The 15,762-nt window shown below is 55.7% G+C and overlaps 1 protein-coding gene across 1 annotated transcript in view; it reads left to right on the top strand.

Annotated features, from left to right (window-relative positions):
• Positions 1 to 11,349, top strand: part of HTRA1 (HtrA serine peptidase 1) — a 49,621-nt gene extending 38,272 nt beyond the window's left edge. The window contains 6 exon segments of the mRNA XM_082722703.1: positions 3,999 to 4,193; positions 5,204 to 5,236; positions 6,604 to 6,718; positions 7,798 to 7,855; positions 9,208 to 9,303; positions 10,646 to 11,349. Of these exon segments, the coding sequence (XP_082578829.1) occupies positions 3,999 to 4,193; positions 5,204 to 5,236; positions 6,604 to 6,718; positions 7,798 to 7,855; positions 9,208 to 9,303; positions 10,646 to 10,814 (666 nt within the window). The 3' untranslated portion in view covers positions 10,815 to 11,349.
• The last annotated feature ends 4,413 nt before the right edge of the window (positions 11,350 to 15,762 follow it).

Here is a 15,762-nt window from a genome sequence, read left to right on the forward strand (position 1 = left end):
GCACCATCCTCTTCCAAGTTTTCGCATTAAATCTACCGCACAATTAGTATCCTGCCTATGGGTAGTATGTAGTCATTTAACACAGACGTGGTAAGTCTGGAGTCCGCACCCAGGACTTCTGACACCTCCCACCCTCCCCTGGGCGAAGTCTTCCTCCACCGGCCCGGGTGGTAGTGGGCTGGAAACCTAGGTGATGGGGGAGTCATGTTTTCTTAAAGCCGCTCTCTGCGGTGGTGGCGTGAGGACGTCCTTTAGCGTTAGTGAGTCCCGTCTCAGAGAGCCACCCCTGCTCTCGTCGGCATGAGCGTGGCCTTGAAAACGAGCAGCACAACGGAAACATCTCGGAGGACTTGGGCCAGTCTCGGGCCCCATGCTCTCCATTGTGGAGCCTTGGGGATTTCCTGTGGGCATTTACGAGCTCTCCCAGCCCACCGCCGTGGTGTGCACACGCGGTTCACGTTGTCAGGCCCCTGGTGGTTCGAGAGGCTGACGTGGGAGTGGGATCCGCTCACCCCCTTGCTTCCTGCCACGTGGAGGAGAGATGTCTGGGTTTGCCTCACGGGCGTGCTGCGAGCCAGGCTCCACCGAGGGGCTGGGGTGTGGGAAGTGGCTGTCAGGAGAGGGGCGCTTCACAAGGAGACTCGGGCAGAGTGTCTGCTCCGCGAGCCTTGGGGCGCCTCTGATGTGGGTGGCGTGGGGACCAGCCTTCGGTCGGCGCTGCGGAGGGGAGCCGGGAGTGCGCGGACCCATGTTCCCCATCCGGAGGTCAAGCGCGAGACCTGTCTGCGTTTCGTGTCCCCCAGGCCCCCCGCAGAGCTCGTGTCTAGACAGCTATGGAGTCGGATGCTCAGTTACCGAGTAGGAGTCTGGCCAGCAGAGGGGTAGCTGCGTTGAGCAGACAGAGCCGTGGTGAGGACTGAAACCCAGAGGAACCCCACTCCGACCTGGGGCAGCCGGAGGGCCTGATGCTGGTGGGGCCGGCAGCCCCTGTGCGGAGCAGGGGGCAGATGGCCGCGAGGAGACCTGGCGGCTTCCTGGAGAGCTCTAAGTCTGGCCTGACCCACACGACCATCCCATGTCACCCCCTTGCAAGGGTTTCTGCCGACAGTTGGGTTCCAGGTTAACACGGACCTGGAGTGCAGGTCGGCCCGTGAGGAGGCCTGTTCTCTTCTCTAGCCAGGCTGCTCCTTAGCTGGGAGGGGTCGCCCTGTCTCGGAGTCCCGGTTTTCACTTCTGTAAAATGGGGAACACCTGCCCTAATGCCCACCCTCCCCACCCCACCCCCACCTCCGGTCGGCCATGAAAGGCTTTGCCCGCCGGGAGGCGAAAGGCGCCTTCCTTTCACATCCACCAAGTTTTCCTATTAAAAGCCCCACCCCCTTGGGATATGTCCACTTGCTTATTTCTGTCTCTGATCGTCCTTCATGATGTAGGGGATACTTGAGGGAATAAAACTTATGCGAGGCAGATCTGATGTTGCCCATGGGGTCCATCGGTGCGCATCTGACTGGCCACTTGGGACCCAGACGTCCCCTATTTTGTTTAAGTGAGAACTGGTTTTTGGGGAGACTCCCTGGTGTCCACCTGTCCAGGCCCATGTAGTCCCTTGAGTGTGACACCTTCACAGTGGTCTGAGGGTCCCAACCCCTCCCCAATGAGCGCAGCAGAGCTGCTCGCGGGCCCCGGGGACTCTCCCCTCAGTGGGGTGTCGCTCCTTCGTCCTCACAGCTTCCATGTTTGCCTCCCTGCCTCGTCCGCGGGGCCTGAGCTCAGACTTGGGAAAGAAGAGCTCTGGGGGTGCTGTCTTGAGGCTCCCCTGCTTCTGAATTCCGAGAACCAGGAGCCTGCTCTGCACCTTCCCAGGGTAGGCGAGGACTAATTAGGATCTCCACAGCCCTGCCCCACGGGACTTTCTGATGTGGTTCCCAGATTGCGGCTGAGCTGATGTGGGCTGGGCCCACCTCTCTGTTTGAACTTGATCTCTTGCCTTGAAGTTGGTGAAAAGCCAGACATACCCAGCCCCAGGAGTCTTTCTTGCCATGTCCCTCTGCCCAGCCCTGAAGGAGCAACTGGGTCCCCAGTAGGCCTCCCCCAGACTGGCTTGGTGCACATCACGGGCCCCCTTCGCCCACCCGCTGTGACTGTTGGATGAAATCATTGCTGGCAGGGGTGGCTGGCATGGGCCCAGGGTAAACAGGCCGAGCTGAGCTCGCCAGCGTGCCGCTGGACGCCGGAGCTCGGGGAGTGTGGAGCGGCAGGCCTGCCCCTTCCAGAGCAGCACCGGCACTGTGGCCTCAGGTGACCCCAGGGGTCACTGTTAGGGTAGCCCGGTGCCGCCAGCCTTTTCCTGGGTGGAAGGCTGGGTGACACGGGCTAGCTTGTGGGAGTTTAGTGGGTGGGGTTCCCTCACTAGGTCTGCACAGATCTCCAAGGCAGCAACAATCACCATCACTTCTGGGACGCTTACCTGTCCCACTGACAGGATGCGTCACACGAGCCAGGCGATATTCAAGGGCTGTTGGGGTCTTGTCACCTCCTTCTCACAACCAACTCATGAGAGCGGTGTGCCGTGCGTGGTAGTCCCATTTTCCAGATGCGAATACTGAGACCCGAGTGGTTGTAAACTCGGGCCAGGATCTAATCAGGCAGCCTGGCCGGGGGTCTCTGCTCTTCACAGCTCTCCTGGGCCCCTCCCTGGCTGTGCTCTGAGAGGCGTTCCTGTTCAAAGCCAGTCTTAGATCCCTTCTTCAACGTTCCTTCCTCCACGCACTTTCTGGCCCAGTACCTTTCTTATTTGGGGTGGGGAGGGGTCTTTGTGGCACAGTGCTGTGGAGCCGATGGGTCTGGGTTCAGGGTCACAGTCCCAGGTGCGAGTCTCTGCTCTGTCTCAAGTCACCCAGTCTCTTGGAGCCTTAATTTTTTCATCTGTGAAACGGGCCCAGTGATCACCTCACCTCACCTCATCTGCTTTCAGGGTGTCTGCTCTATCCCTCTCAGGGCAGCCGCGAAAGTAACGGCTCATTTCGACTCACCCCACCTTCCTGCCCCGCCCCCCACCTCTTCCTTTCTTTTTTGAGGTGGACAAACAGGAGGACTGGAAGTGCTATTTGCAGGAGGTCAGGGCGGGGTCTTGGCCTCCTGGGCCTGGGCCTGGTTGTTGGGGGGCAGCTGCTCCTCTTGTTGGGGAACGAAGGCGAGAGGAACTCGGGAGGTTTGCTTGGCTCTGGAAGGAAAGGAAGGGGAGGGCCTCACCTTCCTCATGGACGCCTCAGCCCCGGCCGCTCCAGCTGGCTAGATCCGGTCTGAAGACTGGTGTGGAGCCTCTGACTGTGCCTGGCCTCCGAGGGCATCGGGGAAGGGGCTTGTTGGATTAGTGAGTTCACTAGGGCCAGGGAGCAGAGGTGGTTCATGGAGGGTCTTTTCAGGCGAGGGGAGAGCCTACATCTTGGGTCTTGGTGCTAGTGGAGAGGTGGCGGGGGGGTTCGATGCCTTGTCACCCCAATGCCCCCTCTGCCTGTCACCGGAATTGCCCTGTACTCAGTGTGGAGCCTCACCCAGTGGGGACTGTGCAGTTCCCGCCCTCAGGGCCTCTGGCTCCACAGGACTCTGGACAGATGTGCCTCTGATAGTGGGAACTGATCCTTTGCACCCTGGGGGGTGTGAGCTCAGGATCCCTCCACGCATCTTCACTCTCTAAGACGGCCGTAGGCAGCCGGGCCCCGAATCCAGACTGTGTCTCCTAGTCTCAAGGTTTCATTAAGTCGGTGCTGATAGCTTCAAGATGTGTGACCCCGAGACGGCCTCCCGTGACCTTCTGTGTTTTCCTTGGCCCCGCGACAGCTTGCAACATGCTGGTGGCAGTGGGTGGGAGGGGCCGTGTGGCCTCGGCCTGGAAGGGATGGCGGGCCTGACCTCGCTTTCCCGCAACGCCTGTCGCCGCGTGGCGCATCGGTCCGTGCTGTTCACTGACCGCAGCGACGCCCACCTTGTGGTTCCAGGGACGGCTGCCGGTCCTGCTGCTTGGCCGCTCCTCTGAGCTGAGGCCAGGAGAGTTCGTGGTCGCCATCGGAAGCCCGTTTTCCCTTCAAAACACAGTCACCACCGGGATCGTCAGCACCACCCAGCGAGGCGGCAAAGAGCTGGGGCTCCGGAACTCGGACATGGACTACATCCAGACGGACGCCATCATCAACGTGAGCCCTGCGGGGTCGGGCCGGGCGCTCGGGAAGCTGGGCTTGGGGAACAGGGGTGGAGTCAGGGCCCTCCAGGTGCCGGGCAGGGAGTTCCCGTGGAACCCCTAGAGCAGATGAGGCCGAGGGGCCGTCCTCAGCCTTTGCCATCTCCAGGGGCTCCTGTGAAGGGGCCTTCAGATACGCCAAGGTCCGTAGCCCAGAGGAGCTTCCATCCCATGGCAGAGGCCACGGCTCCTCTGCTTCTAGGCCCTTTGGCGGAGCTGCTTTCGAGGCTTTGTGCAGAAGGGATGCTCATGCAGGCATGGACACTGCTGCCCCTCCCCCCGGCCCCCCCAGGTGTTCGCTCTGCCTTGGGGCACCGTCTGAGCCTTAGGCTCTTACTGACGGATGTCTAAGGAGGCCGGGCTTTGCTCCACACCGTCTCATCAATGGGATCTTTTTTAAAGTCACCTTTTTTTCCCTTCGGCAGTCATCTCACGGGGTAGGTGTTTCTAAAGAGTAATGCTCCACCCCCCACATCTGTTTAATAGATAAGACGAAACGCGTTTTACGCACTTGCTGCCTCGCGTTTTACGCACTTGCTGCCTCGAGTAGGTTTTATTCCCAAACTTTCCTGCGATCTGCATGAAGTCATGGAAAAAGAACAAACCGTGCAGGTTTCCAGCCCCAGCAGCGAAGCAGGGGTCGCAGAGCTGGGAGGCGGTGAAGTCTGGAAATCCTTGAGCCAGTTGGCAGCCGGGCTGTCGCCAAGAGAAGGAAGTAGTGCGGGGCGCCGTCGGGAGGTCAGAGTTGGCCTCTGGGCTTCGGAGCCGCACCCCCCCCCAAAACATCTCATTTATAGCACATCTGAAACTCCCTGAAAAATTTTAAGATCCCTTTTTTCAGCAAAATATTAGGTTGACAGCAACAAATCTGAGAAAACCTGAACCCAGGGGCATGCCAGGCAGGGAAATACTTTGGAATATGTAAAGATAGGAACTCATAACCTTTTAATTTTTGCTTAATTTCAGTATGGAAACTCAGGAGGCCCATTAGTAAACCTGGTAAGGCCTTTTTTTTTTTCTTTTAAAATACTTGTATATGCTATTTTTTTTTATTTTTTGCTTTCTTTTCAGACTTGAACTTGCCAAAGCACATTATCTAATTCTTTTAAAGTGAAATCTGTGAATGTATTCTATCTTTGCAAATTACCCTTCTTATCTTTTCTGAAAAGAGCAAGGCCCCTGGAGTCTGCCTGAGGACACGCTCCTGTTTCAGGGTTATAAATCAGGGCGGTGGAATTCAGGGCCTATCTGGGAGTAGCGGGAGGAGGAGGCCTTTATTTTGAAGGTGTCAGCACTTCCGGCCTGTTATAGAAAGTCGTGGCCTCAGAGGAGGTCTCCAGGCCGCTGCAGGAGCTGGCTTGGCTCCTCCACAGTCTTTGTCTTGGCCAGAGGCCCTCCCTCAAGACCTGGCTGGAATGAGGAGTTACACCCCCTGATTCCCCCCGCCCTTCGCACTCCTCGCCCCCCCCCCCCCAGATGTCACTTCTGTCTGTATTTAAATACATATGCATCAGAAGGGAAGCCTGAGAATTTGTCCGAGTGAGGTCCGCACAGTTCAGGGGTCACCTAGCTCTATTCTCAGGTCCCTCAACGAAATTGAGGCCGTCTTTAGCAAAGCCCAAGGCAGCAGTGCCTCCTGGAAGGTTCTGGATGTTGGGGACCAAATTCCCAGGGCTCGCAGGAGGTACCAGGAAGGGACTGATGCTCCCTAGGCAGTTTGCCCTTCTCAGCCTGCGCCGAACAAACCATGTAACAGGAGGGTTAAAATGATGGTTGACCAGCGTGAAGGGAGTCTGTGCCTTCGTGAGTAGCGTTCACTGAACCTGTGAGTCTGTCTTGAACCGAAGCCTGTCCCCGCAGACTGGCTTGCTCGGGGATTTCAGGCTGGTCTGTGACACACAGAGGAGGGGAGGGGTGCGTACCCCGCAGCCCCGGCAGCACCCATGGCTGCTCCTGCCATTTTCCTGGGAACTCTAAGCGCTAAGGTTGTCCTCTGTGCTGTGGGCAGAGGCCTGTTAAGATCACTGAAAACGGAAGAAGCAGGAGGGTGTAGACAGCCACCTGAAGGACTCTGAGACCTGCTCCCTGTGGAAGGAGTGGAGGGGCACCTTGAAACTACCTGCTTCAGGCTGCTTTTACGGCATGGCGGTCCCCGGGGACTGAGCCTACTTTGTGTCAGGTCTCCCCTTGCTAAGGGTGGGTCCTGCTGCCCGCGTGATACCTCCCTGCTCCGGCGCTGGGGACCCCCCTGCCACTACCCCCCTCAACTCATTCAGGAGCTCAGAGACTTCCTTCACACTGACGACCTCTTCATCTTCTGCTAAACCTTGGTGCATTCAGAAGGCTGTTTCCATCTCGCTTTTCAGGACGGCGAAGTGATTGGGATTAACACTCTGAAGGTGACCGCCGGCATCTCCTTCGCAATCCCATCTGATAAGATTAAGAAGTTCCTCACTGAGTCCCACGACCGGCAGGCCAAAGGTAAAACACAGCTCTTCCTGCCGGGAAGGTTCCGACGGGGGAGGCCACACACCTGAACATGAGTCAAGGCTTTCAGATCGGAAAGGGAGATGGGGTGCACGGTGTTAGGCCCCTGGTATTGGGTCACAGGTGTCGGACCCTTGACTGTGAACGTTTCATATGGTTTAGTCTAACACGTACCAGGTGGGATTGGGGGTGATTTCTAGACATCGTTTTACTTCATTAAGTTCCTTTGCCCTGTCAGGTGGAAAGTATCGGTCCCATTTCTCTGATGAGGAGACTGAGATTCAGGGAGATCATTCATGCCCCAAACGGCTATTGATCCATCTGCTTGGGGTGAGGCTGGGGGTCCCGTGGCTCCGCGGGGGCCTGTGTGACATTCACCTTCTGCCGGCGGCAGACAAACGGGCCGGATTTCAGAAACCAGTGATGTTTTCCTGCAAGTGAAGCAGGTGGCGAGCTGGGGAGTGACGGGGTTGTGGGGCTGGCATTCCAGACCCAGGAGTCACAGCCTCAAGGCCCCTCTCCCCCCGGGTGGGTCTTGTGTCTGGTGTGCGGGAACGTGCTGAGCTGCACCGACGGATGTGGAAAGAGGTCAGCCGGGGTCACAGTGGCCAAAGTGAAGGCCTTAGGGCACATGTCCACATGTGCGACAGGGAACAGACAAGTTCGTGGTCTGGTGGATGTCTTTGAGAAGCGTGTCTCGTGGTGGGTGGACACTGCCGGAGGGGCTGCGTGGGAGCTGTGGGACTGGGGAAGAGGCTCTCCCAGCCATGCACACCAGCGTGGGATGGATTTTTAGGAGGGATTTTAGGAGGGATTTTTAGGAGGGATAGAACCCTCATCAGATGTCAGGACAAGGACAGAGGAATCAGGTTCTCAGCCCTTCACGGAAAGGACAGGACTTTCCCAGGTCCCGCGGCAGGTGGGGTTCTGAACAAGATACGAGCCACAGCCTCAGGGTACCCCGATGGGCCCAGCTTTACACTGCCAACTGAGGGGTGGACTCTTGTAGCTCCTGGTGTCCCCAGGACAATGGCCCCCTGAGCTGACCTCTTGTCCTTTTGCTGCCACACCAGGCAAAGCCATTACCAAGAAGAAGTATATCGGCATCCGAATGACGTCACTCACATCCAGGTGGGTAAGCAGAACTTCGTGTCTCTGTCTTAGATTCGAATAAACCTGAACTTTGGAAGGCTCCCACTGGCCCCTTGACAGAGAAACCTTATGCTGCCTTAAGCATCTCAGTTTCTGGTTAAAATTAAGAAATTTTAACCGGCACTTGGGTGGCTCAGTCAGTTCAGCATTTGCCTGTGGCACAGGTCATGATCCCAGAGTCGTGGGATGGAGCCCTGCATCGGGTTCCTTGCTCGGGGGTAGTCTGCTTCTCCCTTTCCTGCTTCCCCTCCCCCCTGCTCTCGTGCTCTCTCTCAGATAAATAAAGTCTTCAAAAAATAAAACAAATAAATAAAATTGAGAAACATCAGGAAAGAGAGGAAGGGCCATGAACCTAGGCCTCTGGTTTTATCCTTCTTTGTGTGCGTGTGTGTGTGTGTGTGTGTGTGTGTGTGTGTGTGTGTGTTTGGAGTGGCTCCTTCCTTCTAGAAGATTCTGCCCTCCTTTTTGAAGGCAGCCCTGAATAGTGGGGCGTGTTGGTCACTCTCCCTCATGCCTTACTTTCACCACTTGTTCTGTTGAAACGCACATTCCAGGAGTGCCCCAAGCACCTCCTCCAGCCCAGAGCGCCCTGCCGTTCCTAAGCCTTGCCGCCTGTGGGCTGCAGCTACCGGAATGTCGGGTCAGGCCTTGATGACGGATGGGCTTGTTTTCCCCGAGCTAGTGGAAGGTGCGGCGTGTGGCTGCCCGCCTCGTAGCTTACCGGTGTTTTAACCTTGGTGAAAAAGTCCGGTATCATCACATGAGTCCTGGTGACTAAGGGCATGATTGAAAGGCTTATAGGTCATGTCAGCAAAGAGTAGAACATATTAACATATAACATAGGTGTTACTATATTCATTATCAATTACTTTATTATTAATCAGTTGTGACTATATTACTGTGATTTAGATGCATATTAAATTTTTGGCCCTCCTGAATATACACTGAACTGCCAAGACTAAAATGTGAATCAGTTACTTGTCTTGGAACCGAGGGAGATGGAGGTAAGGAGAAGGAATCTAGGCCCTGGCATCTGGCTTCCTGAGTTCTTCTCCCAGCTCTGCTACTTCCTGGCTTATGACCTTGGGAATGACTTGACCTCTGTGCCTCAGTTTCCCTGCTCTAAGACAAGGATAACAGTGCAGGCATTTGGGTGTGTGGCGAGGGCCAGGTGACTGAATGTGTGTCAAGGCAATTAAAAGCAGAATCAAAGCTCCTGGAGGCATTTTCTGTTCGAATCCGGGACAGGAGGAGAAGCTGGGTGAGAGTCTCAGCGGAGCGAGTCCCCTTGTTCACTTAATGTTGAAGTCAGTGTGTTTCTTCCCAAGCAGCAAAGCCAAAGAGTTGAAGGACCGCCACCGAGACTTCCCAGATGTGCTTTCGGGAGCGTATATCATTGAAGTCATTCCTGATACCCCAGCAGAAGCGTGAGTTAGAATTATCTTCCCTTTCCCTGATGTCCTTGTGATTCTTGTGGATCGTGGGGAGGAGGCTGTGTTCTTTTCACATCGGCTCAGGTGGATGTGGAGATCCCTGATGACATGGTTGGACACCCTTGGGCAGTCTCATCAGCCAGGCCTTCTCACCTCCTTCAGCTCAGGACTCAACAGCAAAAGGGTGCTTCCTGTCTTCAAAAGTCCTCACTTCATGAGGAGTCATTCAGGTGGAAAGAGTGATTATCAAACTCTTCATGGATCTCTGGGGCAGGCCTGGCTGGCGATAGAGGGTTTAAGGAGCTGTGTCCCTGATAACTTGGACAGTGGTCCCATTCTAGGCCCCCCGATGGACATATATCCCCCCAAAGAAGCCTTCTGTAATTCTGTCTGTTGTCAGTCAGGCCATACCTGTCCACACCTCCAGAAAATAACCCAGGTAACATCCAAGGAACACGGAAGGAAGGAGCTCAACCAGCAGCCGCGTTTGTTACCTCGACTGACATACTGTGCCGAGAGGAGAGCCAGACCAGGGACCTGCAGACCCTTCCCTGGAGTCTGGGTCCGGCCCACCGCCCGCTATAATTTTATATGACCACGGGCTAAGACTAGCCTTTCATTTTTGAACAGTTGAAAAAATTTTAAATAAGAGTAGTTTTTTATGATATATAAAAATGATATGAAATTGACATTTCAGTGTCCATAACTGAAGTTGACTGGAGTCCAGCCAGTAAACGGGGCCATGCTCAATAGTCCTACACAGCCCACAGTGGGCTGAGTTGTGAAGGATGCCCTACGGCCTGCAAAGCCCCAAGTATTTCCTATCTGGCCCTTAAAGTTTGCTGGTCCTGGGCTAGACCATCAAGGACCATAATAGCTTATTAGACACTGTCCTATATGAGAGCGGAAGTTATGGCCATAATAACACAAAGGAAGGCCTCATAATAGAACGATTCTACCTGCTCCTCTGGGACCTGCCCTCTGACTTGTGACACCTGTTACAGGCAGGCTGGCCACGGTCATGGTCCACCGTAGGTGACACATGGCACATCCTTGCCTCCGTTGGGGTCAGTCTGTCATCTGACCATACCAGTTCTGGGAAGGATTTCTGCACTGGACATGTTGGATGACTTGGCCTAAAACTCTCAAAGGAAATAGTACAATCCATTGGCATTTCGAGCCTCCCCGCATAAGTTAACTACGTCATCCCACTGATTGGCCCTGGGGATTCTAGGTTCTAAGCTGTGTCTCTGTCTACCTCCAGTCGAGAACCTCCCAGGGCAGTTAGACCAGGAGGCATGGAAGCATTAAATGTGTGTTTCCCTTTGTGTTGCAGAGGGGGGCTCAAGGAAAATGATATCATCATCAGCATCAACGGCCAGTCTGTGGTCTCTGCCAGTGATGTCAGCGATGTCATTAAAAAGGAAAACACCCTGAACATGGTTGTCCGCAGGGGCAATGAAGACATCATGATCACCGTGATCCCTGAAGAAATCGACCCATAGGTAGAGGCATGAGCTGGCTTTCATGTTTCTCTCAAAGACTCTCCAGTGGACGACACATGATGACTCTGGGCTGGTGGCACGGGACAGCCAGGACTTTGGACCACCATGTTGCTTGTCCAGCAGAAACACCTGGCCAACAGAATCCTTCTTGATAGTTTGCAGCAAAACAAATGTAATGTAGATCCGCAGGCAGAAGCTCGCCCTTCTGTATCCTATGTATGCTTTTCCTCGCCAGCTTGGACTGTTCCTGCTTAGACAGTCAACAACTGTCTCTTCCTTTTACCGAGTCATCATCTTAGTCTGACTAAGGCAGTCGGTAGAGCGCAAAGATGGAGGAAGGTCCCATAGGAGCCAGGATGGGTCTGGGCACATTTATGCTTTTCCTCCCAGTGGGCACCCAGAGGAGGCTGAGGCCGGAGACCATGGGTGGGTGAACGTTGGCTTTCAAAATGGCCAGAGTTGCCGCTTTTAGGAAGCTCTTCAGAATGGGGAGCACAATGACTTTGAGTTTGAGCTATTAAAATACTTCTTCATACTCTGCTTCCTGGTGTGCTTCTTTCCCCGTTCCCTGAGAATAGCTTGTCGCCACCTTGTGAAATGATTACAAGGTCAGCAGCAGTTCCTCATTAAGCCACAGTGTCGGTGCGGGGTTAAGCCTAAGGACTTACCAGTTGTTTCAAAATCATCACGTGGGGTTTTACCAGTGCTCGTAACTACTGTACTCGCCCATTCTGGCTTCATACAATAGGGTTTGAGGACAGTTGCCCTTGCATCTGGAACTTTACAAACTGAAGAGAGTGTGTTGACCCCATACATCATGCAGTCAGTCAACAAAGATTTCCTGACCCTCGGTTCTGTGCCAGACCTGGTGCTGAGTCTAGAAGGGTCAGTGCAGGACAGGATGGAGCCAGGCCCTCTGTGACCCAAGAGCTCTCCTGTCCTGAGTTCCCAGAAAGCACAGGCTGAAGATGAGTCCTGTTGTCCTGGGTTCTGACATCAGAACCAGACCTTAAGTCTTGAGGGGGAGGTTAGGGCAGGGCTCCCCTTGGCATGCCCTCAGTCAGGTGCGGCTTTAAGCAGCTGGAGATACCCTGGTCTCTGTAAAAGCTTCCAGGAGTCTGGGAGGCTGGACCCAGCTAGATTGTTGCAGAAACTTAGCCTGAAGGTCAGCGCAGGCCTTTGTCCCTGTGGGGAGCACACACCGGAGAGGAGGCCCTACACCAGGAGCAGAGGGGAAAGCTTTTCACATGTTTGAGGAAAAAGGGGGGCCTTGGGTCGGGGGTGCGTTACAGTTTTCTAGACTGAGAGCTTAATCCTTCCTTGACCAGTAGATCGCCAAGGTCCAGTTCCTAACTGAAGAGGCTGTGGACAAAAGCCCAAATTCAGGGTAGGGGACATCCAGTTAAGCGAGGCCCTCACAGCAGCTGGGGGCCTGGCATGCCTGCTGCTTCCCTTTGCTCTCTGCTTAGATGATCTCGGAAAGGTGGGAGAAGCCAGTTCCTTCCACTCGGGGCCTGGGTTTTGCATGGCTTTCCTCTCCACCAAAGGTGATGACTCAGAGAATGGCTCCATCCTGAGACATTTTCCCCGTGGGCCTGCTGCTCTGGTGGTTCTCGGGGCCGAGGTGCTGGCCCAGGTGGGGAGGGAGCACCGGGAGGCATTGAGGTCAGAGGCAGCCCCGGCCAGAGCCCATCTGGCTCCAGCTGTCATCCAGTTGGGAGATCACGGAAGGCTCTGCTGGCAGCCGGCAGCCTGGAGATCACAGGCTCAGCCTTCCGTAAACACTCAGCATCCTTTCCTCCTGTGGGGCGCGGGGCTCCGGGGGGCCTGGGGTTTTGCCTGCATGTGGGGTCGCACGCAAGACCACGAAGATGGAAGCTTGGCACACGTTGATACACTGTGTTTGGTGCCATGGCCACCCTGACCTGTGGCACCCAGGGTCCTGAGCTGGCTGCACCCCACGCTCCCACGGCAGGTTCTCTCAGGCCGTCTTAGGACCATTGTTTCCTCTTCTTGCTTTGGGTTCTGATGGAGACTTTTGCAATATAAAGGAGCCTCACAGCCTGGAGGCAGACTTGAGTTGAAAGCATACCTTTTGGAGTTAGACACACAGGGGTTCAAGTCCATGGTCTGCGGGCACCTGGGCTGCTCTGTGAGTTAAGCATCTGACTCTTCGATGTTGGCTCACGAGCCCCGCGTCGGGTTCTGCAGTGGGTGTGGGACCCAAACCCGTATGGGATTCTCTCTCTCCCTCTCTCTGTCTCCCTCCCACCCTAAAAACAAAACAAAACAAAACAAAACCCAAAACATGGCCTGCATCTTACTGGCTGTGCGACCTTTGAACAAGTTAATTAACTTCTCTGTGCCTGTTTTCCATCTGCTTCTTAGGGCTGTTGCAGAGAGTGAATGAGTTAATACACGGCGTGTGGTGAGCATTTGATAAACATTAGTGACATGGATGTTCACTGACGTCTTTGAGCCTCAGTTTCCCCCTCAGTAAAAGAGGGACTGATAAGTGTCCCCCCTTGCCCTGGAGCTGTGAAGGCTGACCCCGAGGGCGCAGGCTGGAGAGACGTGCAGCTGCATTGTTTCTGCTGTTATCAGCCTGTCCTCATTCCTCCGCTGGCAGGCTCAATAGGAACACCTGTGGGGCCTTGCCGCACGTCAGAGGTCACGCCTAGCGTTTTACATGTATTCGCTGTTCCATTCTCTGATCAGCCCTGAGCTGGATGCTATATTTATCCCCTTTGACAGGTGAAGAAACTGATGCTCAAAAATTAAGCATCTTGCTCAAGTCACGGAGCTGATAAGCGGGGGCTGGGACATCAGCCCATGCGGTCTGAGCGCCTGGTCCGTGTGCAGGGCTGGCAGCCCCTCTTGCAGGGTGATAACTCCCAGCCTGTCCACCTCTGAGCCAGTCTCGGTCCATCCCCACTTCAAGAAGCTGGTTATGGGGGCCTGCAGCCTGCCCAGTGTGGGGTTCCTCCAGACCCTTTCAGATGCATCCATAGCTGGTGCAGGGCTTGGCGGGGGGCGGCCAGCGGCCCCTTCTCTGTCTCCCGCAGAACTCCTGCTCACCCACACTTCTCCCAGTCTCGGCTCCACGGCTCCAGTCCCTGCTTCCAGCTTTTGTGAGACCTTGAGTGACACCAGTCGGCACATGTGCATGGCTTGGCAGGTCCCCCATCCAGCCCTACCAGATGCTTCTCTAGATGCGTGGGCCAGGAGAGAGGCCGCAGCACGAAGGGGGCTCCTTGCCATATCTTCTGGGGCCCAGCTGAGCAGGTGCTGTGCCCAGAAACCATACAGTGTCCTAGTCTTTTCTGGCTCCATTTCGGCATCTGCAAATTTTGAGGAAGGCTCACGTCTGGTGGGTGGGGGGAGGAGCAGCCACGTTTTTAGTAGAACGTGCGCCGTGCTTGTCTTCACCCAGTCAGGACCTCCAACGGGCCCGAGACTTGGGCAGTGGTATGTTGACTGGCTAGCGAGGTCATTGGCCCATTTCAGCAAACATCTCTAAAGGGAGCTGGCCTGAGTCAGTGCAAAAAGGCGTGTATGTATGGGCAAATGGCCCAGTGCAGGTTCAAGGTCACTATTAGAAAGCTGGCCTCTCCTTGAAGGTGGTTCCAGGCAAGGTGAGAGGTAGGACAGCACCGGGATGGCACAGAAGTTTCTACTGTGTTCTGCCAGTGTGGGGCAATGGGGAGGAGCTGCCCGCAGCCCTGGGCTGAGCAGGCGGTAAGGCCTGTGTCTGGGTGTCACCCTGGACCATCCTGGGGAATGGCTGGAGGGTGAGCTTGCTCTCCCAGTTGCTCTCTGCCCTATGCCCCTCACCTCCAGGCAGCTCCTCCTCACCCTGAGACCTCCTGGCCTCCATGCTCACCTCTGCAGCTGGCTCCCAAGGCCAGCGTCGGCCGCACGCCCTTCCTCAGCCCTCCTGCTAGGGCCAGAGCCCACCCAGTTCTAAAGAACTCTCGCTCCAACTGAGTCAGGAGACGTGACTGCCACCTGGGATCTGAGAGGACCATCAGGATGCTGGCTTGTAGAGCCAGGCCCCTGTTTTAAAACACACGCTGTGTGTTGTGGGCTGCATTTCAGAGCACCCCCTGGCACCCCCAACATGTCCCTGTCCGTCCCCCACCCCCATGCGCTCAGCTACAGCTCATGGAGGGGAGTCTGGCTGCTAAGCAGGAGGCCAGTTCTTGGAATCAAGCAATGCCTGCCTGTTAGAAGCTCTGACCAGAGGGCCCGGGGCTTTGCAGGGCGCGAGGCCCAGTCCCGCAGGAGCCACAGGAGCCACACAAGCCACCAATACTGTATGTGTCCTGCATCCGGGGCCCGGTTGGGCAGACTCATGGCTGCCCACACGGGCTCCCCCAGGGGGCTGGCCGTGGCCCTCGGCCCTTCCATCACCCCGCAGGTGGAGAGCACAGCGTGGCCTTCCTGCCATCGGGCAGGGGTTTTCTTAGCCCTTTTCAAAGTGGTGGCCTCGGTGTGGTGCCTGCCAAGAAGCAGCTAAGGCCAGATGAAGTAAACACTAATGACAGCATTTTTAGTTAAAAACAAATACAAAGCAACTCGGACTCTTGATGGAAACGGGTTTCTGTTAAATGGGTCTCACTGAGCCCGGTAAGCTCTTATGCACACGCTGCCTGCTCCCCGGTCAGGCCGTCCCCTCCCCCTCCTCCTGCTCCTGCCCCCCCTCCTCGTGCACCCCCACGGTCTTCACTGCCACCCTGACCCCACCTGCCACAGGACTCTGCCGTATGCGTCTCGCTTCCCAGCCCCCTGAGGAGGCCGTTGTTGCTCCAATCCCCATTTTACAGACGAGGACACTGAGGCCCAGAGCATCAAGTAGCCAGCCGGGGGTCACAGAGAGGAGGGAGGTGAAGCTGTCGAGTCGGAGCTCGGGCTTCTAGCTCCGGAATCCTCACTTCTCACCACGAGG

Source organism: Mustela nivalis (assembly GCF_964662115.1).
Source record: "Mustela nivalis genome assembly, chromosome: 2".
In the NCBI taxonomy this organism is placed as follows: domain Eukaryota; kingdom Metazoa; phylum Chordata; class Mammalia; order Carnivora; family Mustelidae; genus Mustela; species Mustela nivalis.